Below are 27,072 nucleotides of genomic sequence, written 5' to 3' on the forward strand. Positions count from 1 at the left end.
TCTTCTCCTTGTATGAGCTGAAAGTTTAGAGGGACGGCCAAGTCTTGGTAGATTTGCAGTGGTCTGATACTCCTTCCATTTCAATATTATCGCTTGCACAGTGCTCCTTGGGATGTTTAAAGCTTGGGAAATCTTTTTGTATCCAAATCCGGCTTTAAACTTCTTCACAACAGTATCTCGGACCTGCCTGGTGTGTTCCTTGTTCTTCATGATGCTCTCTGCGCTTTTAACGGACCTCTGAGACTATCACAGTGCAGGTGCATTTATACGGAGACTTGATTATGAAAAATAAAATACAGTTTTATATCTTTATGTTTGAAGCCTGAAATGTGGCAAAAAGTCGCAAATTTCAAGGGGGCCGAATACTTTCACAAGGCACTGTACATATAACATTATACAGCCAACACTGTTCTTGAAAATATGAAGAATGGTACTCAGTGAGGTGTTGTGTTGGATTTGCCCCAAATATAATGCTTTGTATTCAGGACAAAAAGTTAAACTTCTTTGCCACATTTTTTGAAGTATTCACTTGGTGCCTTATTGCCAACAGGATGCATGTTCTGGAATATTTGTATTTTGTACAGCCTTAATTATTTTCGCTCTGTCATTTAGGTTAGTATTGTGGATTAACTACAATGTTGTTGATCCATCCTCAGTTCTCTCCTATCACAACCACTCAACTCTGTTTTAAAATCAACATTGGCCTCATGGTGAAATCCCTGAGCGTTTTCCTTCCGCTACGGCAACTGAGGTAGGAAGGGCGCCTGTATCTTCGTAGTGACTAGATATATTGATACACCATCCAAAGTGTAAAAATAATAACCGCAACATGCTCAAAGGGGATATTAAGTGTCTGCTTTCTTTTACCCATCTGCCAATAAGTGCCCTTCATAACCCCGCTCCTCCGCTCTCTCCACTGGCTTCCAGTTGAAGCTCGCATCCGCTACAAGACCATGGTGCTTGCCTACGGAGCTGTGAGGGGAACGGCACCCCAGTACCTCCAGGCTCTGATCAGGCCCTACACCCAAACAAGGGCACTGCGTTCATCCACCTCTGGCCTGCTCGCCTCCCTACCACTGAGGAAGTACAGTTCCCGCTCAGCCCAGTCAAAACTGTTCGCTGCTCTGGCCCCCCAATGGTGGAACAAACTCCCTCACGACGCCAGGACAGCGGAGTCAATCACCACCTTCCGGAGACACCTGAAACCCCACCTCTTCAAGGAATACCTAGGATAGGATAAAGTAATCCTTCTCACCCCCCCTTAAATGATTTAGATGCACTATAGTAAAGTGGCTGTTCCACTGGATGTCAGAAGGTGAATTCACCAATTTGTAAGTCGCTCTGGATAAGAGCGTCTGCTAAATGACTTAAATGTAAATGTAATGTAAATGTAAATAACAAACCATAGGAAAACCGTGGTCTTTGTGGTTGAATCTCTGCTTGAAATTCACTGCTCGACTGAGGGACCTCACAGATAATTGTATGTGTGGGGTACAGAGATGGAGTCGTCATCTCTGTACCCCGCTCTATGTGCAATAAACACTATTATTGCAAATAGAGTGAGTCCATGAAACATACGTGATTTGCTAAGCACATTTTTACTCCTGGACACATTTAGGCTCGTCATAACAAAAGGGTTGAATACTTATCGACTCGAGACATTTTAGCTTTTCATTTTTAATCCATTTCTAAAAACATAATTCCGCTGACATTTTGGGTTATCGGTGACACAATATCTCAAATGAATCAATTAATTGAATTGAATTTGGGCTGTAACACAACACCACGTGGAAAAAGAGGTATGACTACTTTCTGAAGGCACTGTATGTGCCGCTCTACTCAGAAATGCAAGGTTGCCAAGAGAAGGATTTCAAAATGAGAGACCAGATGTCATTGCAAACAGATGCTGCTGTGACAAAATGATGCTGTCTTTTAGCAGACATTAAGTCACTTTTCCAACGGCCAAAGCAGAACTAGACATCCAATTATTTAGTTGAATCTAAATTTGGAAAATCCTCAAGTGAATATCACTGTGTTCATAGAGCTATGCATGTTTGTGTGCACTACAAACTGCCAGGGGCCTGTGTTTTGAAAGGGTCTGTAGCAGGATAACAAATGTAGCATGGCGAAGGGCCACATGATGTCTCCACAAGTCATTGCACTTGAAAAGAAGGGTGAATTTTCAGGAGCAGATGTGGCTCAAAGTATGAGAAGCCACAAATAAAACCGGCACACATGTACCCCCCCCCCCCAACACAACAGCTCATGGAGAGTGGCTTTCATTTCCAAATAACAGACAAACCACAGACTGAATTGGGTAGTCTGCTACTCTAGAAAGCCAGAGATGGGCCCTGCTACCAAATTACACAATTCTCCAATGACATATCAAAAGGGTCATGCTGAAACTACAGCACTTGATCCAATAGATGACCGTGTGGTTATGTGGAGTTCGTGATAAGCACCTATCCCAAAAAATACCCCTGGTGGTGAAACAAAATGATCCATGAGGAGAGGTCTAAATGTGTCTTTTGCCTAATATTGAATATCAAATAAACAAGAGTCAACAAGGAGCTCTTTAAAAGTGTTATGACTGCGACCGCGTGGAATTTCCCATTTATTTGGTTCAAGACCGGTTGCTTGAAGGTGATGTCAGCTAACCGTATTCCAGTTGGTCGGAGGCATTTGCTCTTAAAAAAACTTGGGAGTGAGTTTTCAAAGTTCTTTGCAAGTTTTTTTAGAAAGTCACTGCTCACTCCCTTGGCATGCAACGCAGGCCTGAAGATTTATTGTGATTTTAATTAGGAATGAGATGCAGAATTTAAGGGTTTAATAGCAATTCATGTGAAGTTTCCATTTCTCCACAGATGTGGAGTTTTCCATATTGAGACTGAAATATGAGGATATATCTATGAGATCATCCCATCCATACAATTATTGACCAAAAGACTTCAGAATATAAATAAATAACCAGATGTTGATTATAATGCACATGAGATGCACACTGGTTTTCCTCCAAAATGCTTCCCATGACCCCAACATGTGGTCAAGGCAATTTCTCAGAACAACTCAGAAGGCAGGAAATGAGTGGAGTTCAAAGGTTACTGAAATGTCTGCAACAACTGTTACTTCAGTTACTGACTACATTTACTCAATATAGCCGATATATCCCCACTGGTTGTGGACTATTAAATGAGTCAAACCCTTTGTCTTAGACATGCAATTATGTCATTCAATTGCAATTTGCTTGCAACATGTGTCTAGAAAATGTATTGCAACATTGTCTTTGTGTGCGTGGGGTGGGGGTGGGGGTGGGTAGATAATGGCATTGAAGGGATGGAATCCCAGTGAAGCTTTGTAAAAGGTTTGAACTGAATAAGGGTTTGGAATGACATAAGACACCATGGGCTACAAAAGTCCCATATTTTCCAACTGATGTCATCTCAAGAATTCCACCATAAATGATCTAATATACACCTTTTTTAAGTGTCATCATCAATCTAAGCATTTTAGAACACCTCCAAGTAATGGTTACAATTCTATCCTGAAGTGAACAATAATGTAGTGGACTACAGCTAAGAAAAACTGACAGCTGACAGTTCACACAGGAACCCTCTGACCTAGTACCCATAATGAATCCACATACTGTACCTAGAGCCAGAGAGTCGTCGTCGAGTTCCTTGGGACCCATTTCCTTCCATGTCTAGCTGCATAGGTTTAACTAAATCCCTCGGACTAATGAAAGGCAAGAAAAACACACAATTATTCATATTTCATAACAAAAAAATGCACAGGTTTACATCTAGAGCTGTCCCAAACGACCGAGTGCCTGCTGCGGATGGGCGAGCCCCTATTAACAATGAAGTCATAGTTTTGCCGTATAACTTTTGCCAGACTTACAAAGTGTTACAGACATTAAAGTACAATTTCATTAAGATCATTCTGTAACTTCTGTAATCTCTTACCATGAATGGCCCTGCCCCTCCGAGCAGCTGTCAACTTTCATCAGTCTTTATTAGGGATTCAAAAAATTACTTATACCGTACAAAATATACCGTAGACTTTTCATTCGTTCAGTGATCCATTAGGCTACTCTGCGTTCTTGTGAATTCTGGAACTCCCACTTTTACCTCCAACTCTTGGATCAAAACAACAGTCACTGCTCTGTTCCAATACGCCGCCAGCACAACCCAGTCTTTCCCGTTTAGCCAGCAGTCAACATATCAAAGTTGTGACACAATGCTACGGATGCCAAGTTCTCTGTCGAATGCACAACAACTAAAAAATACAAATAAATCGGCGTCCAAACGTAGGCCTATGGGTACTGTAGATGCTTTGCACGACGACGACTCAGCGTGCAAATAGCCTTTCGTGGGGCGTCGAATACCTTACTGCCCTAGTTTTCCTCCCAGCGGTGATTGATTTCATCGCTCCATCCCAGAAGGAATAGGCTACAAACGTTTCGCTTTTTTATTAATTTAAAATTTAAAATATGTACACTGAGTGCTAAAAAAACGGATAACCTGCTATTTCCAAGGAAGACTGACCATGTAAAAGCTATGATACTTACTGATGTCACTTCAATCAGTGTAGATAAAGTGGAGGGGACAGGTTAAATAAGGACGTTTAAGCCTTGGTAACGGGTGTCTGTGTGCTATTCAGAGGGTGAACGGGAAAGACAAAATATTTAAGTGCATCAATATTTTGTTCACTAAGTCTATGTGAAACTTGATTGAAGGAGCCAATTCGTATGACTTTCATTTGTATTTTCAACATCTGAAGTGAACAATTCGCGTTTTTTTCCAACACTTTCTCTGGCTGCCAATGCTCTTGCTAAACTAAAAATGGTATCTGTCTCATCAACAAACAAACAAATGTCACTCTAACAAAACAATTCTGAGTTGTTGATCTAATATTTTGTCATTTAGAAAAAGTTATATATGCCATTAGGAGAGCTTAAAGATAAAAAAAACACTTGTTTAGAGATACAAATTGTAATCCGTTTTTAATAAAGCAGTAACATTTAAGGTGATCCAATGCAAGTCAGTGGTACCTAAATTACCATATTTCAAATCATGCCCAAACCATCTACAAGTAACTTCCTTGAGTTATTTTTTACATACATGTTTTTCCCATGTTACCCCAGTACTTGGGGAAAACACCCCTTTTCTAAAAAAAAAAACACATTTTAATGAAATAACAACAAAAAAATGCAAACTGTAGCTACTTATTTCCATTTATAGTTTTTGCCTAAGCATTTTTTTTTTAACCAAACTTAGCTTTATTGTGTCAGAAATTGGACATTGTTCTTAGGGGGACACTACCAATGGGCAAACACCTATAGCTCTGGATCTATATTTATCATTGAAGGGTGAATAATGACATTAAGGCAAGAGGACAATACTGTAGGTAGCCAGGTTTCAAATGGAGCCTTTTTATGATCGTTTTATTCATGTTATAGCGACATCATGTGGTAGGTAAATACATTTAAAATTCAAGGTGGAACTTCACTGTTTCACAATTTGATATACAAATTGATAAATGCATTGCGTATTGGCACATTATCACACATACATCATAGTCAAATAGTAAATTGTGACACACACATTCATTGCAGAGTTCATTATACATTTTTCTGCAGTCTTACATGTTGTACCAGAGTAGGGAAATAAGTCACAACAATTCAAAGGACATCTGACTTACATTTAACACCAGAACAATACCCAGACAGTCGTAGGCCAAGGATAGCAATGTAAACACTGCAACTATAAGCAAGGTGACAGCCACATGGGCACGGTTGTTGAGAGACCCATTAAAAAAAACATTGCATATTACCGACAGACAAAAGAGAGAATAAGGAACTGTTGTTCGTATGCGATTTGCATTCAAATGAATGAACACTGAGCCTGAAGTTATGAAGTGCCATATTATCATTAAAATCATACAGTGCATTCGCAAAGTATTCAGACCCGTTGACTTTTTCCACATTTTGTTACGTTACAGCCTTATTCTAAAATGGATTTTCTCATCAATTTACACACATAACCCCATAATGACAAAGCAAAAATGGTTGTTTTTTTGTGTAAATATATATGGAAAAAAAATAACATTGAAATATAACATTTACATAAGTATTCAGACCATTTACTCAGTACTTTGTTGAAGAACCTTTGGCAGCGATTACAGTCTTGAGTGTTCTTCGGTATGGCGCTACAAGCTTGGCAGACCTATATTTGTGGTCTTTCTTCCATTCTTCTCTGCAGATCCTCTCAAGCTCTGTCAGGTTGGATGTGGAGCATCCCTGCACAGCTATTTTTCGGTCTCTCCAGAGATGTTAGATTGGGTTCAAATCCGGGCTCTGGCTGGGCCTCAAGCCATTCCCGTGTTGTCTTGGCTGTGTGCTTAGGGTCGTTGTCCTGTTGAAAGGTGAACCTTCGCCCCAGTCTGAGGTCTTGAGCGCTCTGGAACAGGTGTTCATCAAGGATATCTGACTTTGCTCCGTTCATCTTTCCCTCGATCCTGACTAGTCTCCCAGTCCCTGCTGCTGAAAAACATCCCCACGGCATGATGGTGCCACCACCATGCTTCACCGAAACGATGGTGCCAGGTTTCCTGGCATTCAGGCCAAAGAGTTCAATCTTGGTTCTCATGGTCTGAGAGGTCTTTAGGAGCCTTTTGGCAAACTCCAAGCAGGCTGTCATGTGCCTTTTACTGAGGAGTGGCTTCCATCTGGCCTCTCTACTGTAAAGGCCTGATTGGTGGAGTTCTGCAGACATGGTTGTCCTTCTGGAAGGTTCTCCTATCTCCACAGAGGAACTCTGAAGCTCTGTCAGAGTGACCATCGGGTTCTTGGTCACCTCCCTGACCAAGGCTCTTCTCCCCCGATTGGTCAGTTTGGGCGGGTGGCCAGCTCTAAGAAGAGTCTTGGTGGTTCCAAACTTCTTCCATTTAAGAATGATGGAAGCCACTGTGTTCTTGTGGACCTTCAATGCTGCAGAAATGTTTTGGTACCCTTCCCCAGATCTATGCATCAACACAATCCTGTCTCAGAGCTCTACGGACAATTCCTTCAACCTCGTGGCTTGGTTTTTGTTCTGACATGCACTGTCAACTGTGGGACCTTATGTAGACAGGTGTGTGCCTTTCCAAATCATGTCCAATCAATTGCATTTATCACAGGTTGGACTCCAATCAAGCTGTAGAATCATCTCAAAGATAATCAATGGAAACAGGATGCACCTGAGCTCAGTTTCAATGCTCATTGCAAAGGGTCTGAATACTTATGTAAATAAGGTCTTTTTTTGTAATATATATATATTTTTTTGCACAAATTTTAAAAACCAGTTTTCACTTTGCAAATGATGGAGTACTGTGTGTAGATTGATGAGGGGGAAAAAATATTTCACCCATTTTAGAATAAGGCTGTAAAGTAACAAAATGTGGAAAGAGTCAAGGGTTCTGAATATTTTCAGAATGCTCTGTATCTAAGTTCCCTATCTACCATGCTAGACTGCTAGCTACACCAGGTGTGAGAGTTTGCTGTACACCACAGTAGCAATATTGACTAGCTAGTAGACAGCTAACATTAGTATGTTGATATAAACAAAGATACTTGTAACTAGCTAGCTAATTTGGGGACTAGCATAATATAGATTTAACTTGTCCAGATGGACAAGTAAAAAAAAACAACACAAAAATCATCACTATATCAAACAATTACTCCAATCAGAATTAGATCAGAGAGGCCAACATTGGAATAATATTCAAATCTATTTTTAAAATAATAAATAAAAATGCCTACATGTCAAAGTGTAGGTGATATGCATATTGGTTACCAACCTCATGTCCAAACCGATGCTGACATGAGGGATGCGCCAGAAAATGTAGCCACACTTTAATGACACTTTTAATTACATCAATATGTACTAAATGCCAGTCATTTTTGACAATTATAATGAATGAAATTTACATTAATGTCTAAAGGCTTGATTCTGTCGACATAGGCTGCTCGAGGCACAGTTCATTCAGATCAAATGGTCACAAGACCAGAGAGTGGAGGACCATGCTTGCTGCGAGCCGTACATCAGCTACCTTGAATCTGAGTGGAGGGGGTCAGCATTTTGAAACTATAGAGAACAAAAAGATAAATGCAACATGTAGAGTGTTGGTCCCATGTTTCATGAGCTGAAACAAAAGACACCAGAAATTGTCCATGCACACATAAAGCTGATTTCTCTCAAATTCTGTGCACAAATATGTTTACAACCCTGTTAGTGAGCATTTCTCCTTTGCCTAGATAATCCATCCACCTGACAGGTGTGGCATATCAAGAAGCTGATTAAAACGCATGATCATTACACAGATGCACCTTGTGCTGGGGACAATTAAAGGCCATTCTAAAATGTGCACTTTTGTCACACAACACAATGCCACGGATGTCTCAAGTTTTGAGGGAAAGTTCAATTGGTATGCTGACTGCAGGAATGTCCACTAGAGCTGTTGCCAGCTGTGAACCTCGACATCCAGCTGTTTCTCCTTCGGGATCGTTTGAGTAAGCCACCCAGACAGCTGATGAAACTGTGGGTTTGCACAATCAACAGCTTGATTAACTCTATGCGAAGGAGATGACTTGGTTTTGAGCCCTGGAGGGAATTATTTTATGAAGACATATTTGGTTGCTAATGTAATGTTGCAATATTTTTTGTGTCTTGCATCTCTACCATAAAGGCCTGATTGGTGGAGTGCTGCAGAGATGGTTGTCCTTCTGGAAGGTTATCCCATCTCCACAGATGAACTTTGGAGCTTTGTCAGAGTGACCATTGGGCCCTAACCAGGGCCCTTTTCCCCCAATTGCTCAGTATGGACAGGCAGCCAGCTCTAGGAAGAGTCTTGGTGGTTCCAAACTTCTTCCATTTAAGAATGATGGTGGCCACAGTGTTCTTGGAGACCTTCATTGCTGCAGATCTGTACCTCGACACAATCCTGTCTTGGAGCTTTACGGGCAATTCCTTTGACCTCACGGATTGGTTTTTGGTCTGACTTGCACTGCCAACTGTGGGACCTTATATAGATTGGTCTGTGCCTTTCCAAATCATGTCCAATCAAATGAATTTACCACAGGGGATTCAAGTTACAATAACATCTCATGGATGATCATTGGAAACGATGCACCTGAGCTCAATTTCAAGTCTCATAGCAAAGGGTCTGAATATATATGTAAATATGTATTTTTTTGCTCAATTTATAAAACCTTTCTTTGCTTTTTCATTATGGGGTATTGTGTGTAGATTGATGAGGGGGTATGAATACTTTCAGAATGCACGACACCGCTCGAGTCACAAAACACTCCAGAGGACAAGTTGTTATTATACTGATGCCAAGACAGAAGTAAACAAACATAGCCAGGTCATCGTTCCTGCAGTAGTTTTCAAAGAAAAAGAGATAAGAGGTTAGAAAAAGAACACTTAGTGGAGAGTGATTAGAGACATACCATGAGAGTGTGTTGAGTTTTACCTTGCGTGTACCCAGTGAAGGTGTAGCATAGCCAGTCGCAGCAAACAGAACACTGACAATCAGAGAAGAACAAACAGACGTGAGTGACACGAGACCAAGACCTGGTTCCTCCAGAGAGCCATAGGTCATAAAGCTAAAGTGATGGCTGATATAGGCTGCAAGACAAAAGTATATAGCAAAGTATTACAATCTACCAATAGTCCAAAGCTACATTTGTGTGTCGTTGTTTTGTGTGGATTTCTGCTATTATGAAACTTGATTGTCATTATCATACAATATGAAGCTGTACACACATAGGCTATATTAGAAGAGAACTCAAAAGACAACACCAACAGCGCCTAAATTGCATTCCATCGTGTAAATGCTCATGCATTCAGTGTAGGGGGACGATGGACACAAAGTAATTGGATTAACATTTTATTAGCCATTTCAACATTTTCAAATTCAAGAGGAAGTGGTTCCAATAGTCGTTTATTTGACTGAAATATCGAATAAAAATAGAATGCATTTCCGATTGGTTAGTAGAATGTGATATAGCGTGTGTGAGTCAGTGGCGGTTGTTGCCATTTAAGACGAGGGAGGATGATCATGTTTTAATGAGCATGGCCTTATTTCTATTAAGTATTGGGTGACTGTAAATTATATTCCATTCACCCAACCCAATGTAATATCGATACATTTAGGCTACTACATGATACTCCAATTTTACCTGTACCCATCATGAGGTTACTACAACCTAGCCTATGACTGAACGTTTCAACGTAGCTGCACAGGTCGAGAGGAATTTGAGTAATCAAGGTGACAGAAAGACAGACTTCACTCATGCTGCCAAACATACCCTCGTAAAACTGACCATCCTACCGATCCTCGACTTCGGTGATGTAATTTACAAAATAGCCTCCAATACCCTACTCAATAAATTGGATGCAGTCTATCACAGTGCCATCCGTTTTGTCACCAACGCCCCATATACTACCCACCACTGCGATCTGTACGCTCTGGTTGGCTGGCCCTCGCTTCATACTCGTCGCCAAACCCACTGGCTCCAGGTCATCTACAAGACCCTGCTAGGTAAAGTCCCCCCTTATCTCAGCTCGCTGGTCACCATAGCAGCACCCACCTGTAGCACACGCTCCAGCAGGTATATCTCTCTGGTCACCCCCAAAACCAATTCTTCCTTTGGCCGCCTCTCCTTCCAGTTCTCTGCTGCCAATGACTGGAACGAACTACAAAAATCTCTGAAACTGGAAACACTTATCTCCCTCACTAGCTTTAAGCACCAACTGTCAGAGCAGCTCACAGATTACTGCACCTGTACATAGCCCATCTATAATTTAGCCCAAACAACTACCTTTTCCCCTACTGTATTTATTTAATTATTTTTCACCTTTGCACCACATTATTTCTATTTGTACTTCGCACATTCTTCCACTGCAAATCTACCATTCCAGTGTTTTACTTGCTATATTGTATTTACTTCGCCACCATGGCCTTTTTTTTGCCTTTACCTCCCTTATCTCACCTCATTTGCTCACATTGTATATAGACTTATTTTTCTACTGTATTAATAACTATGTTTGTTGTATGTGTCGAACGAACTGCTTTGCTTTATCTTGGCCAGGTCGCAATTGTAAATGAGAACTTGTTCTCAACTTGCCTACCTGGTTAAATAAACATGAAATAAAATGAATAAATAAAAACAGTGACACATTTAATACCGCCTTGCACACTCTTGCCTGCATCTAGCTGGTCTAGGGTGTAATCATTAGTCTAACAGCTGCAAATGAGAGCTTCTATTGGGCAAATTCAGGTATGTTTTTCCCCATTTTGTTCCATTTGCTTCTGTTGAAGAAACATTTTTCATCAAAATCGGCAGAATTATTACACCCCTGATCACACACGAACACAGTTCACTTTCATTACAGCCACATAAAAGCAGCATGCTCACTTTGCTCGTTGTATACAGTATATAATTTGCAGCTATCTATGGCTACGTGCTTTCCTCCTCTCTACTTTTCCCTTTACTTGTGGACTTCAATGCACAACACATCAGCTGTCTGTGGCCAGGTGAAAAAACCTTTCCAAGCCAAACCTCCATATCATGACCGCTAACCGCTACACACAGCCTACATCATTGCCAAGTCATAGTCAACATAGCTACTAGAACTAACGCATTAGTAAACCCGCTACAATCATGCAGTACAGTGTACAGCCAGAAAGCAGTTTAGCAGTTACACCGGCGGGCCCCGGCGGCAATACATTTATGAAACCAAAAGCTTACCTTGACATGGAGGACTTACAGTGTTGGATCATCATAGACAGCTAGCTAATATGACATCCCTCGTTGTGTGAGCAGGGTGTTTGAGTAGTCTAAACTAGCTAGCTAAGTGAAAGTGAAAGTAAAAATAAAATACAACCAAATATCTCCCTCTCTCTCTTTCTCTCACTCACTTCTCCTTCATTTTTGAATAAATTAATTTGTTTAAAATTGTTCAACTACTGTCTTTCTCTCACTTTGAGTCAACTATTCAACATTTTTAATCTCTACAGTTCTAGCTATTTGTAGCTTATGCTTTCAGTACTAGATTCATTCACTGATCCTTTGACTGGGTGGACAACATGTCAGTTCATGCTGCAAGAGTTCTGATAGGTTGGAAGACATCCTCCGGAAGTTGTCATAATTACTGTGTAAGTCTATGGAAGGGGGTGAGAACCATGAGCCTCCTAAGTTTTGTATTGAAGTCAATGTATCCAGAGAAGGACAGAAGCTAGCTGTCCTCTGGCTACACCATGGTGCTACCCTACAGAGTGCTGCTGAGGCTACTGTAGACCTTCATTGCAAAACAGTGTGTTTTAATCAAATTTTTGGTTAAAGTCGATATATTTAGTATGGTTTTATCTAAAAAGGATAACTTTTTAAATATTTCACTATTTAAATGTTATGAAATTCACTGAGGATGGCCCTCCCCTTCCTCCTTTGAGGAGCCTCCACTGGTGTGAGGGAATAGATTTTGACAGTGTTATCATATACATCTATGGTCCTCGGGTAGCTGTTCTGATGATAACAGTGATAAGGATCAAAACAGTCAACACCATGGACAGTAAGGACACCAGGAATCACATAGACAGGTGCTTTAGCTTAGAAATGGAAGAATGAGTCTGTGGTTTGTGGGTGTTTGTTTCCGTGTCTGTGTTTTTCACCACACGGTACTGTTTTGGGTTTCGGTCATTCCACGTTTATTGTTTTTGTATTCAGTTGTTCCTGTGTACTATTTCTTATTAAAAGAACCATGGACACTTACCACGCCGCAAATTGGTCCTCCGATCCTTTTCGCCTCCCCTCTTCAGAAGAAGAGGAAATCCCTTACACAACTGCAAACAGCATTTATGAAAAATATGAATAAGCAACATACAATAACGAATGTGGTCTTTGTGTTTTGTGCTTAATTTAGCAAAACTTTGACCTATTTTTTGACTGTCACTCCATTAGCATATAAATGCACATTGCGAAGTTGTGGCTTGATATTGTTCAGATATATTACATTAAAGTAAAATATGCCATATCATACCTCCAGGTAGTCTGTGAAATACTTTGGTCAATGTGTCACCAGCTATGATGTTGTAGCTGATCCTAGCTGGGGAAGAAACATACAGTTGAAGTCGGAAATTGACATACATTTAGGTTGGAGTTATTAAAACTTTTCAACCACTGCACAAATTCCTTGTTAACTAACTATAGTTTTGTCAAGTCGGTTAGGACATCTACTTTGTGCATGACACAAGTAATTTTTCCAACAATTGTTTACATACAGATTACTTATCGTATAATTCACTGTATCACAATTCCAGTGGTCAGAAGTTTACATACACTAAGTTGACTGTGCCTTTACAGCTTGGAAAATTCCATAAAATTATGTCATGGCTTTAGAATCCTCTGATAGGCTAATTGACATTTGAGTCAATTGGAGGTGTACCTGTTTATGTATTTCAAGGCCTACCTTCAGACTCAGTGCCTCTTTGCCTGACATCATGGGAAAATCAAAATAAATCAACCAAGTCCTAAGAAAAAAATTGTAGACCACAAGTCTGGTTCATTCTTGGGAGCAATTTCCAAACGCCTGAAGGTACCACATTTATCTGTACAAACAATAGTATGCAAATAGAAACACCATGGGGCCAAGCAGCCATCATACCGCTCAGGAAGGAGACGCGTTCTGTCTCCTAGAGATGAACGTACTTTGGTGCGAAAGTGCAAATCAATCCCAGAACAACAGCAAAAGACCTTGTGAAGATGCTGGAGGAAACAGGTACAAAATTATCTACATCCATAGTAAAACGAGTCCAATATCGACATAACCTGAATGGTCTCTCAGCAAGGAAGAAGCCACTGCTCCAAAACCTCCATAAAAAAAGACAGACTACGGTTTGCAACTGCACATGGGGATGAAGATTGTACTTTTTGGAAAAATGTCCTCTGGTCTGATGAAACAAAAATAGAACTGTTTGGCCATAATGGACATCGTTATGTTGGGAGGAAAAAGGGGGAGGCTTGCAAGCCGAAGAACAACATCCCAAATGTGAAGAACAGGGGTGGCAGCATCATGTTGTGGGGGTGCTTTGCTGCAGGAGGGACTGGTGCACTTCACAAAATAAATGGCAACATGAGGAGGAACATTTTGTGGATATATTGAAGCAACATCTCAAGGTGTATGTAAACTTCCGACTTCAACTGTAGTTATGTTACAATCCAAGTCCTCCCATACTGTACCTGTCCTCCCATTCCGTACCTGAGATTTAAGACTGCTCAATCTCTTAAAACCTTGATTATAAGTATTTCGGATTTATTTTAAAATGCAATCTCCAATCAAGACTTACCAATGAAAGGCTATATGAACTGCAACAAAGACAGATGCAAAAATCTGGTGAAACCAAAAGTTCTAAGTACAAGTGACTGGTAGCTTTTTGTCTCTTTATTACTCTTCCCTCTTTTTATCAACAAGATGATAAAGTAGTCTGCAGGGAATAAACAGAACACCTCAATGTTAGCTGTTGACTTAAATCCTTTGTATCATCAAAGGAGTTCATCACAATCGTCCCTGCTGAAGAAAAGCAGGCCCAAACTATGATGCTGCCACCACCATGTTTGACAGTGGGGATGGTAGGTTTAGGGTGATGAGCTGTGTTGCTTTTACGCCAAACATAACGTTTTGCATTGTTGCCAAAAAGTTCAATTTTGGTTTCATCTGACAGGAGCACCTTCTTCCACATGTTTGGTGTGTCTCTCAGGTGGCTTGTGGCAAACTTTAAACAACACTTTTTATGGATATCTTTAAGAAATGGCTTTCTTCTTGCCACTCTTCCATAAACGGCAGATTTGTGCAATATACGACTGATTGTTGTCCTATGGACAGAGTCTCCCACCTCAGCTGTAGATCTCTGCAGTTCATCCAGAGTGATCATGAGCCTCTTGGCTGCATCTCTGATCAGTCTTCTCCTTGTATGAGCTGAAAGTTTAGAGGGACGGCCAGGTCTTGGTAGATTTGCAGTGGTCTGATACTCCTTCCATTTCAATATTATCGCTTGCACAGTGCTCCTTGGGATGTTTAAAGCTTGGGAAATATTTTTGTATCCAAATCCGGCTTTAAACTTCTTCACAACAGTATCTCGGACCTGCCTGGTGTGTTCCTTGTTCTTCATGATGCTCTCTGCACTTTAAACGGACCTCTGAGACTATCACAGTGCAGGTGCATTTATACGGAGACTTGATTACACACAGGTGGATTGTATTTATCATCATTAGTCATTTAGGTCAACATTGGATCATTCAGAGATCCTCACTGAACTTCTGGAGAGAGTCTGCTGCACTGAAAGTAAAGGGGCTGAATAATTTTGCACGCCCAATTTTTCAGTTTTTGATTTGTTAAAAAAAGTTTGAAATATCCAATAAATGTCGTTCCACTTCATGATTGTGTCCCACTTGTTGTTGATTCTTCACAAAAAAATACAGTTTTATATCTTTATGTTTGAAGCCTGAAATGTGGCAAAAGGTCGCAAAGTTCAAGGGGGCCGAATACTTTCACAAGGCACTGTACCTCTTGTGTCTGAGCCGTTGAATTGAGAGTCTACTTTGTCTCTATACTGACGCTTAGCTTGTTTGATTGCCTTGCGGAGGGAATAGCTACACTGTTTGTATTCGGTCATGTTTCCGGTCACCTTGCCCTGATTAAAAGCAGTGGTTCGCGCTTTCAGTTTCACTGTGCTGCCATCAATCCACGGTTTCTGGTTTGGGAATGTTTTAATCGTTGCTATGTGAACGACATCTTCAACGCACGTTCTAATGAACTCGCTCACCGAATCAGCGTATTCGTCAATGTTGTTGTTTGATGCAATACGAAACATATCCCAGTCCATGTGATGGAAGCAGTCTTGGAATGTGGTATCAGATTGGTCTGACCAGCGTTGAATAGACCTCAGCGCGGGAGCTTCTTGTTTAAGTTTCTGTCTGTAGGCAGGGATCAACAAAATGGAGTCGTGGTCAGCTTTTCTGAAAGGAGAGCGGGGCAGGGCCTTATATGCATCGCGGAAGTTAGAATAGCAATGATCCAAGGTTTTTCCAGCCCTGGTTGCGCAATCGATATGCTGATACAATTTAGGGAGTCTTGTTTTCAGATTAGCCTTGTTAAAATCCCCAGCTACAATGAATGCAGCCTCAGGATATATGGATTCCAGTTTGCAAAGAGTCAAATAAAGTTTGTTCAGAGCCATCGATGTGTCTGCTTGGGGGGGAATATATACGGCTGTGATTATAATCGAAGAGAATTCCCTTGTTGTGTTACAAAGTGGGATTAAAATGGAGTGTCATTTTTTTTAATCAACGATCTACACAAAATGCTCTGTCAATGTAAAATAAAAAAATCTAGCATTTGTAAAAAAAATAAAAAAAAATAAGAATAATAATGAAAAAACACTAATATATATTGATTAAATATTCAACCCCCTGAGTCAATACATGTTAGAATCACCTCTGGCAGTGATTACAATTGTGAGTCTAAGAGTTTTGCACATTTTATTTTATTTTTATTCTACAAGCTCTGTAAAGTTAGTTGTTGATAATTGCTAGACAGCCATTCCAAGCCAATTTAAGTCAAGACTTTAACTAGGCCACTCAGGAACATGAAAAGTAATCTTGCTCAGTCCCCTCCTGCATTCCATGTTCACTCATGACTGCATGGCCAGGCACGACTCCAACACCATCAATAAGTTTGCCGACGACACAACCGGGGTAGCCCTGATCACCAACAACGATAAGACAGCCTACAGGGAGGAGGTCAGAGTCCTGGCCATGTGGTGCCAGGATAACAACCTCTCCCTCAACGTGATCAAGACAAATGGGATGATTGTGGACTACAGGAAAAGGAGGACCGAGCACGCCCCCATTCTCATCGACGGGGCTGTAATGGAGCAGGTTGAGAGCTTCAAGTACGTTGGTGCCCACATCAACAACAAACTATCACGGTCCAAACACACCAAGACAGTCATGAAGAGGGCACGACAAAGCTTATTCCCCCTCAGAAGACTGAAAAGTTTTGACATGGATCCTCAGGTCCTCAAAAAGTTCTACAGCTGCAGCATCAAGAGCATCTTGATGGGTTGCATCACTGCCTGGTATGACAACTGCTCTGCCTCCAACCGCTAGGCACTACAGACGGTGATACGTACGGCCCAGTACTTCACTGGGGCCAAGCTTCCTGCCATCCAGGATCTCTATACCAGGCGCTGTCAGAGGAAGGCCCTAAACATTGTCAAAGACTTCAGCCACCCTAATCATAGATTGGTCTCTACCGCACGGCCAGTGGTACCGGAGTGCAGGTCTGTGAGAGCCAGAAATCTTGCTTGTTTGTAGGTGACCAAATACTTATTTTCCACCATAATTTGCAAATAAATTCATTAAAAATCCTACAATGTGATTTTCTGGATTTTGTTTTCTCATTTTGTCTGTCATAGTTTAAGTGTACCTATGATGAAAATTACAGGCCTCTCTCATCTTTTTAAGTGGGAGAACTTGCACAATTGGTGGCTGACTAAATACTTTTTTTGGCCCACTGTACATATTACCTCAATTACTTTGACTAACCTGTGCCCCTGCACATTGACTCTGTACCGGTACCCCCTGTATATAGCCTCGCTACTGTTATTTTACAACTGCTCTTTAATTATTTGTTATTTATATTTTCATTTTTTACTCATCTGTTTCTGTATTTTTCTTAAAACTGAATTGTTGGTCAACGGCTTGTAAGTAAGCATTTCACTGTAAGGCCTACACCTATTGATTTGATTTGGTTAGCGACTCCAGTGTATTTGGCCTTGTGTTTTAGGTTATTGTCCTGCTGAAAGGTGAATTTGTCTCCCAGAGTCTGGTGGAAAGCAGACTGAACCAGTTTTTCCTCTAGGATTTAGCCTGTGCTTAGCTCCATTCTGTTTATTTTCATCCTAAAAAAACTGTGTTGTGTCAGATTTGCCACAAACATAACGTTTTGTATTGAGGACATAAAGTTCATTTCTTTGTTTTGCAGTTTTACTTTAGTGCCTTATTAATGCCAACATGATGCATGTTTTGGAATATTTGTATTCTGTACATGCTTCCTTTTTTCCCCACTGTCAATTAGGTTAGTATTGTGGAGGAACTACAATGTTGTTGATCCATCCTCAGTTTTCTATTATCACAGCCAGTAAACTCTGTAACTGTTTTAACTCTTTAACTGTTTTAAAATCACCAATGGCCTGATGGTGAAATCCCTGAGCAGTTTCCATCCTCTCTGGCAACTGAATTAGGAAGGGTGCCTGTATCTTTGTAGTGACTAAAGTGTAAATGAATAACTGCACCATATTCAATATCTGCTTCTTTTTTTTACCCATCATAGGTGCCCTACTTTGTGAGGCATTGGGAAAACCTCCCTGGTCTTTGTGGATGAATCTGTGTTAGAAATTCACTGCTCAACTGAGGGACCTTACAGATAATTGTACGTGTGGGGTACAGAGATGAGGTAGTAATTAAAAACACTATTATTGCAGACAGAGTGAGTCCATGCAACTTACTGTATGTGACATATTAAGCAAATCTTTAATCCTGAACGTATATAGGCTTGCCATAACAAAGGACTTGAATACTTACTGACTCAAGCTATTTCAGCTTTTCATTTATAATTAATTTGTTTTAAATTCTGAAAAACATGATTCCACTTTGACATTATGGGGTATTGTGAGGAGGCCGGTGACAAAACAATCTAAATGTAGTTAATTTCATATTCAGGCTGTAACATGACAAAATGTGGACAAAATCAAGGAGTGTGAATACTTTCTGAAGGCACTGTAGATGCATGTAAAGTTATGATTTCCCCTTGAGACATCCTATTGGATGTTGAATGCCCAGCCAAATTCTCTGACTTACTACTTTCATCTGCCTATACATTCATAATGCTATTCCGAGTCTTAGTGGTAGGTCAACGTAGCAAGTAATCAAAAACATCTGTCATGCTTTTCTTTTCTTAGAAGGCATGACTAAAAACGGTGGTTTTATGGTTTATGTCCAGCTCTCATCTGATCTGGTAGCTTATAAAATATTGCAACATTACATTTGCAACCAAATATGTCTTCATAAAATAATTCCCTCCAGGGCTCAAAACCAAGTCATCTCCTTCTGTCACGATCGTCATCCTCCTTGTCTGAGGAGGAGTAGTAGTTGGAAGGATCGGAGGACCAAAATGCAGCATGGTATGTGTTCATCGTGAATTTAAAGAACACTGAACAAAAAATAAATAAACGACCGTGACGCTATATCAGAACTGTGCTGACACAAGCAACTAACATAGACAATCACCCACAATGACAAAACAGGCTTCCTAAATATGGTTCCCAATCAGAGACAACGACTAACACCTGCCTCTGATTGAGAACCATATCAGGCCAAACACAGAAACAGACAAACTAGACATCCAACATAGAATGCCCACTCAGATCACACCCTGACCAAACAACACATAGAAACATACAAACTATGGTCAGGCCGTGACACCTTCGCATAGAGTTAATCAGGCTGTTGATTGTGCAAACCCACAGTTTCATCAGCTGTCTGGGTGACTGTACTTTATGTGTGCATGAATCATTTCTGGTGTTTTTTGTTTCAGCTCATGAAACATGGGACCAACACTCTACATGTTGCATTTATCTTTTTGTTCTATATAGTTTCAAAATGCTGACCCCCTCCACTCAGATTCAAGGAAGGTGATGTGCGGTGCGCAACAGGCACGGTCCTCCACTCTCTGGTCTCCTGACCATTTGATCTGAATGAACTGGGCCTCTAGTGTACATTTGCTTCATTATAATTGTCAAAAATGACTGGCATTTAGTGCATATTGATGTATTTAAAAGTCTCATTAAAGTTTGGATTCATTTTCTGGCGCCTCATGTCAGCATCGGTTTGGACATGAGGTTGTAACCAATATGCATATCACCTACACTTTGTCATGTAGGCTTTTTTATTTATTATATTAAAAATAGATTTTAGTATTATTCCAATGTTTGCCTCTCTGATCTAATTCTGATTGGAGTAATTGTTTGATATAGTGATGATTTTTGTGTGTTTTGTTTACTTGTCCATTCCGACAACTTAAATCTATATTATGCTAGTCCCCAAATTAGCTAGCTAGTTACAAGTGTCTTTGGTTATATCAACATAGTAATGTTAGCTGTCTACTAGCTAGCCAATATTGCTACTGTGGTGTAAAGCAAACTCTCACACCTGGTGTAGCTAGCAGTCTAGCATGGTAGATAGGGAACTTAGATACAGAGCATTCTGAAAATGTTCAGAACCCTTGACTTTTTCCACATTTTGTTACTTTACAGCCTTATTCTAAAATGGATGGGGGGAAAAATTCCCTCATCAATCGACACACAGTACCCCATAATGACAAAGCGAAAACATTTTTTTTTTAAATGGTGCCATAAATATAACAAAAAAAATATCTTATTTACATAAGTATTCAGACCCTTTGCAATGTGACTCGAAATTGAGCTCAGGTGCATCCTGTTTCCATTGATCATCCTTGAGATGTTTCTACAACTTGATTGGAGTCCAACCTGTGATAAATGCAATTGATTAGGACATGATTTGGAAAGGCACACACCTGTCTATATAAGGTCCCACAGTTGACAGTGCATGTCAGAGAAAAAAACAAGCCATGAGGTTGAAGGAATTGTCCTGAGACAGGATTGTGTCAAGGCACAGATCTGGGGAAGGGTACCAAAACATTTCTGCAGCATTGAAGGTCCCCAAGAACACAGTGGCCTCCATCATTCTTAAATGGAAGAAGTTTGGAATGCCAAGACTCAATCTTGGGGAGAAGAGCCTTGGGCAGGGAGGTGACCAAGAACCCGATGGTCACTCTGACAGAGCTTCAGAGTTCTTCTGTGAAGATGGGAAAACCTTCCAGAAGGACAACCATCTCTGTAGCACTCCACCCATCAGGCCTTTATGGTAGAGAGGCCAGACGGAAGCCACTACTCAGTAAAAGGCACATTACAGCCCGCTTGGTGTTTGCCAAAAGGCACCTAAAGACCATGAGACACAAGAGTTCCTGTTCTGTTAAAAACAATATTGAAGTCTTTAGCCTGAATGACAAGAGTCACGTCTGGAGGAAACCTGGCTCCATCCCTACGGTGAAGCATGGTGATGGCCGTATCATTCGGTGGGGATATTTTTCAGCGGCAGGAACTGGGAGACTAGTCAGGATTGAGGGAAGATCAATGGAGCACAGTACAGAGAGATCCTTGATGAAAACCTGCTCCAGAGTGCTCATGATCTTAGAATGGGGCAAAGGTTCACCTTCCAACAGGGCAACGACCCTAAACACACAGCAAAGACAACGCAGGAGTGGGTTTGGGACAGATCTCTGAATGTCCTTGAGTGACCCAGCCAGATCGACTTGAAGCCGATCTAACATCTCTGGAGAGACCTGAAAATAGCTTTGCAGCGATGTGCCCCTTCCAACCTGAGAGCTTGAGAGGATCTGCAGAGATGAATGGGAGAAATTCCCCAAATACAGGTTTGCCACTCTTGGGGCGTCATACCCAAGAAGACTTGAGGCTGTAATCTCTACCAAAGGTGCTTAAACAAAGTACTGAGTAAAGGTTCTGAATACTTATATAAATGTGATATTTCAGAATTGTTTCTTATGCGGGGGGGGGGAGAACATGTATTCCATTTTAAATATACAGCATGAATTTACATCTCTCTCTCTCTCTCTCTCTCTCTCTCTCTCTCTCTCTCTCTCTCTATATATATTCATCTTCAAGCACTATTTACATAACCTCTGACTCCTCTCGCAAAATGAAACATTCGCCTCAAAACAGTTTTACCTGTGATCAAAATGATATACACTCTCAAGCAGTCAGAACACATTGTTCAAAACATACAATTCTCAGGGAGAAGTACATTTTTAATCTAAAAAAAAACATTTTTCCATCATTGTCTTTTGATGAACGAAAACATGTTCTATCATAGTAGCTCAATTTATCAGAAATTACTACTCTGCTTTGCTCTTTGCAATTTTGTTTTTTGTTCTTCCTCCTCCTTGTACCCCTATTTTTACAGTACTGTACCCTGCATCTCACAAACTTGTCCTTTGTCTCTGTGATACTGTAATTGTTCTTTGTTGATATGAACCTGCAACCAGTCAATCTATTTAGCAGTCAGTACTGTTAATAAAAGGAAAGCACAATGTTCAGGGCCACACAATTTGTCCATTGTACTGTATGCAGCCTACAATGCACTGTACTACAGTATACAATACTAAAAGGGACAAAAATCAAGGGAGTAAACATGTGATCAATGTGCTTCTTCTTGTCTTTGGGCTGGGTCAGGCCAGAGCACTTCGTCGACATCACAAGCAATATTGTCCCTCTTGAGGCAATGGGGCAAGAAGCCTCTTGTGTGCCGTAATCCAGCCCTGACATGATTCCTCACCAATATCACCACAGGCTAAATCCATGGCTTGCAGCCGATTTACTCTGGTGTAGGGTTGTCTATCATACACTTTCCATCTCCAAGAGGAGAAAAACTCCTCAACCGGATTCAGGAAAGACGAGTATGGAGGGAGGTACAAGTTCATAAACTGCCCATTGATGTTAAACCATTCCCTTACCTAAGCAGCTTGATGGAAACTGACATTGTCCCACACTATCACATAGGTGGGAATGGGATTCTCATTTAGCTCTTGACCCTGCTGCTCTTGAACCTGCTGCTCAAATAAAATATCTCTTAGATTGGCAATAAATCTTAGAAGGTGCTGGGTGTTATATGGCCCGAGTATAACATGGTGATGTAGAACACCATGGTTGCTGATAGCAGCACAGATCGTGACATTGCCACCTCGTTGACCAGGGACTTCAACAATGGCCCGCTGTCCAATCATGTTTCGGCCTCTCCTTCTCCTCTTTGTTAGATTGAAGCCTGCTTCATCGACAAAGATGAACTCATGGGGTCTGTCCAAGGATTCCAAGTCAAATATTGTCTGTGTAGAAATCAATATACTGTATGTAGGATTTTGTCAGTCGTACAGAGACAGTGCTATACTGTAGAGTACAATTCGGCTTCTGATTCACATACATTGTATGTACTGATGAGTAATGTCATTCACATAGTACTGTAGACAATCTGAATAACAGTAAATGTTTCTGAATGTACACTTACTTGCACATACTGAGCTCGCAGTTCTTTAACCCTTGGTAAGTTGCGCTCAAGACTCTGTATACTTGATTCGTTCGCATCCTGTTACAATGGAGGACACGGTCAATTGTGGAAATGCTCACACTGTCGATTCCCTGGAAGTGTGTGTTGTCTTGTATCACTCTTTCCTGGATTTCTCTGAGTCATATTGCATTATCTTGAAGGACCATGCCAACTATAACGACCTCTTGCTCCCGAGTGAATATAGCTGTCCTTCCACCTGCATGTGGCAGCCTTGCAATTCTACAAAAAGTAGTTGTGCAGTTACAAAACATATTCATGCAGTACAATACATACAGTGATTAACTTTACAAATGTATATTGAAACAGCTGCATATAGTGTAGTACAGTAAATTTGCAATTGCAAAAATACAGTAGTATACTCTACCTGTTCTCCTCTCTGAATGTCCTTACTATGGTGGACACAGAAAATCGGCTCATATTGGGTTGCACTCTAAGTCCTGCTTCCCTCATTGTCAGTCCATGGATAAGAACATGGTCTATAACCGTTGCTCGAATTTCATCAGATATTTCCACTCTTTGTCTCTCTCTTCGTCGCCCTCCTCCTCCTCTTCGCCCACTTCGCATACGTCCTCACATTGTTTCTTCTATCCATTCTCACTTTTTCCTACCCACCTTCAACAACCTCTCTGAACTGGCTTATATTGGTTGTGTCACATCATTTGAAACAGGTTAAATCAATTTTGAGTGGTTGTGTTCAATCAATGACATGTCTTCTCTATTTGTATTTTATTGTTTCCACCTGTGTTTACCAGTATGGATGACGTGTACATTAGAGTGCAGAATGTGTTTTGAGAATGAGAATGTGTTTAGAGTTTTGCTGAAAATTCTAAGTGAGATCTGCAAATTGTGTTTTACCATGTGAAATTTGAAGGTATTGACAAGACTGCATAATTAGCTAAATGAGTCCAGGCAACTGGGTTTTAGTGTTTTAGCAATTAAGAAACTGTATTTGTCACGGGTTCTAGGAGTAGTGGGTGGAGGAGTCAGGAGCAGAGCGCAGAGGTAGTTCAATCGTGGTCGTTTATTCCAGAACAAGTAACGGTAACGTCAAACACTAAGGCGCATCACTTAAACCATCCCAAAAGCAGGGCCAAAGAGTCCACGAGAATCCACACACATGAACAGAACAACAGGCCCGCGCAAAAGCAGGCGGACATACCTGGTTTAAATAGCCCAAATCAAACAAGAAACAGGTGAGACTAATCAGACAAAACAAACTGAAACAGAAAAGGGGATCGGTGGCAGCTAGTAGGCCGGCGACGACGAATGCCGAGCGCCGCCCGGACAGGAAGAGGAACCACCTTCGGCGGGATTCGTGACAGTATTACGCTTGAAGTTCAGCCTGAAGTGGGCAGCTGCTAGGGGTCCACTGATTTGTCTATGATACAGTAGTTGGGTGGTGACCAACCTAGGTGGCGCAAAAGGGGATGCTCATTCAAGCTTGAGCAGAGAGAATTAAAACAATGTTCAATAATAATATCGGAGATGCGATGAATTAAGATGTTTTTCAGGCCAGATGGTCAGCGGAACCATGTTCCTGCAGCCATTTCTCCTCAAAGACGATCCAGCACAGTTGTTTGTGGTCGATGAGGTAAGTGAAATAAGAATTGTCGTCACGACATTTTGGAACACTCATTAGTTTTTTTTTGAGCCATTGGTGCAGGGCTCTACACTTAGGTTCTCGAATTGAAAAATGTTCAATTCACTTTGCGTTCTGCACACCCAGCAAAGGCACCTCGATAAGCCTATCTGCGTGTATTCAAAAGGACACGTCTGTACAGTCCCTTGGGACATTTATTCTCATGGTTCACTCTTTACTCGCTCACTTGTTTTTCTCTGTATTGTGTCTGTGTGGTCTGCTGTCAAATGATTGTAGACTCCAATGATTTATCCTAATCTGTCAGGAACATAAAGTCAACAGAATGTCTGACGAGAGAAATGTAACGATAATGGATTGGAAGATTATGTTCTTAAATTACAAAGTTTTAACGGTGTGAAAGTGATGGCCCTTTCCGATTTACTACCATGTCCTGTCACATACTGGATGGGCTCATGTTCTTAGATTATACTGTACCTCTATCATTGAACAATTGCATTGTTTTAAATTGTACTTTGAAATGAATGTAAATGGTAATTTGTTGGAAATTGTAGATTCTACTTTGTTTTGTACTTCTTGGTTGTATAATAAACTATTGGTACATTTGACATTTGTTTAGTCATTATTGATATTTCAACACATTTGAAAGGATCAATGTATTTTAATAAAATTGCTGAAGAACCACCATATCTTAAAGAAACATTTGATTTAGGTTCTATACAGAAACTTTTAGAGATCCACAAAGAACCATCAATGCTTTGCTACAAAAGGTTGGGTTGGTGCTAGGGTTCTTTGTAGAACCAATAATGGATATTTGGAGCTCTTGATATTCATATTGTGTTTTTTTTAAATGTTGGTAGGGTTCTTTAAAGGAACATCCCATTCATGGTTCTTTGGAGACCCAAAAAATGGTTCCCTATGGCATCGCTCTCAAGAACCCTTTTTGGTTCCAACTTGCGCCTTTATTTTTAAGAGTGTGAATCAGTTAAATGATTTGGAACATTTAAAGCAGTTAAACACACACCTCACTGTACGTTTCAAAGTGTCCCATCACACTTGCTTTCCCATGATGCATGCTGTGCTGCGCAGGGTTGTATTAGCTCAGTCCGGGCCACATTGGTCACGTCCCCCTGCTCAGATGTTGCATGCATCAACCAATGGTTGCGTGCCACATCATCGACTGTGTCACCAACTGACAGATTGCTGTAACATATGATGCGGTTAGCTGATAAGTAAAATACTTGTCCAGGCATTGTAAAATCTGGGTATTCAGCAATGTCTAGGCAGGGGAACGCACCCATTGTCTAGCTATCTGGCACTCAGACAAACGCTGGCTCACTAGGGCACCATCCATTAGGATCCCTGTCTTTGAGCACTGATGTTCTAGAAATTACTGAACCCATCAGTGTAGTTAATGATGATTCAGAGAAGTGGGTTAGGGTGGAAACTCACACACTGGCCAACCGTGCTATAGCAACATGAACCCAGCAATGTGCCAAAATGAAAAAAAGGCTCCAGGGAAAAACATTTAACAGGGAAGTCTGTAAATGTCCCACAGCGGTTTGTTAGTCATACATCAGCGTGGGCCCATTTGGCAACACAATGAATTTACCCAGAAAACAAAGCCTGTAGAGATTCATCTAAATAAAGTTAATTAAAAAGTAGTGTCATTGGAATTGACCCAAATTAGAGTTTAAACAACACATTTTCCCCCATTGTAACACCAATCTATATGTACTCCCTTCACTCATACACCTCTAGTCAGGATCAGACTAAAGAGATCCTCTCACGTTGAATGGAAAACTACAAAGATGTTCAATAAAATAAAGCTTTTTTTTCTTGAAACACAGAATTGATGGTTGCTGTATTTCAGCACATGAATGATATGTAGAAAGAGCAGTGCAGTGGATTAGGTCCATGAACAATGCTGCCTGCAGCCACCAGGTGCCATCAGAACACTTGAAAGCATATAGTCTGGGGGTATTTTGGGGCTAGAACGACAGAGGGCAATATTCACACTTGTTAATAAGTGCATTTCTCTGCCTTCTTATTTGTCACAGATTTCCTCTAATAAAAATGTTTTAAAATACTAAGAAATCACACAGAAAGCTGGTATTTTATACTAATATGAGATGAAACTGTCTCTAGTGCCACAATG

General features: G+C 40.7%; 2 protein-coding genes across 2 annotated transcripts in view; both read right to left on the bottom strand.

Annotated features, from left to right (window-relative positions):
• cobll1b (cordon-bleu WH2 repeat protein-like 1b) overlaps nucleotides 1-4,391 on the bottom strand; it is a 37,525-nt gene extending 33,134 nt beyond the window's left edge. The window contains exons 1-2 of the mRNA XM_064975947.1: nucleotides 3,963-4,391; nucleotides 3,649-3,732 (exon numbers count right to left, since the gene is read on the bottom strand). Of these exons, the coding sequence (XP_064832019.1) occupies nucleotides 3,649-3,732; nucleotides 3,963-4,003 (125 nt within the window). The 5' untranslated portion in view covers nucleotides 4,004-4,391. The remainder of the gene's footprint in view (nucleotides 1-3,648; nucleotides 3,733-3,962) is intronic.
• A 1,266-nt stretch (nucleotides 4,392-5,657) lies between these two features.
• Nucleotides 5,658-12,627, bottom strand: slc38a11 (solute carrier family 38 member 11; the record flags this gene model as incomplete). The annotated part of the gene is given in 6 exon segments (XM_064975407.1): nucleotides 5,658-5,836; nucleotides 9,329-9,431; nucleotides 9,505-9,532; nucleotides 9,535-9,656; nucleotides 9,818-9,897; nucleotides 12,542-12,627. Coding segments are annotated over 6 exon segments (585 nt in total), but the record flags the coding sequence as incomplete, so codon positions are not given.
• Nucleotides 12,628-27,072: the final 14,445 nt, after the last annotated feature.

Source organism: Oncorhynchus masou, chromosome 10, assembly GCF_036934945.1.
Source record: "Oncorhynchus masou masou isolate Uvic2021 chromosome 10, UVic_Omas_1.1, whole genome shotgun sequence".
Lineage (NCBI taxonomy): Eukaryota > Metazoa > Chordata > Actinopteri > Salmoniformes > Salmonidae > Oncorhynchus > Oncorhynchus masou.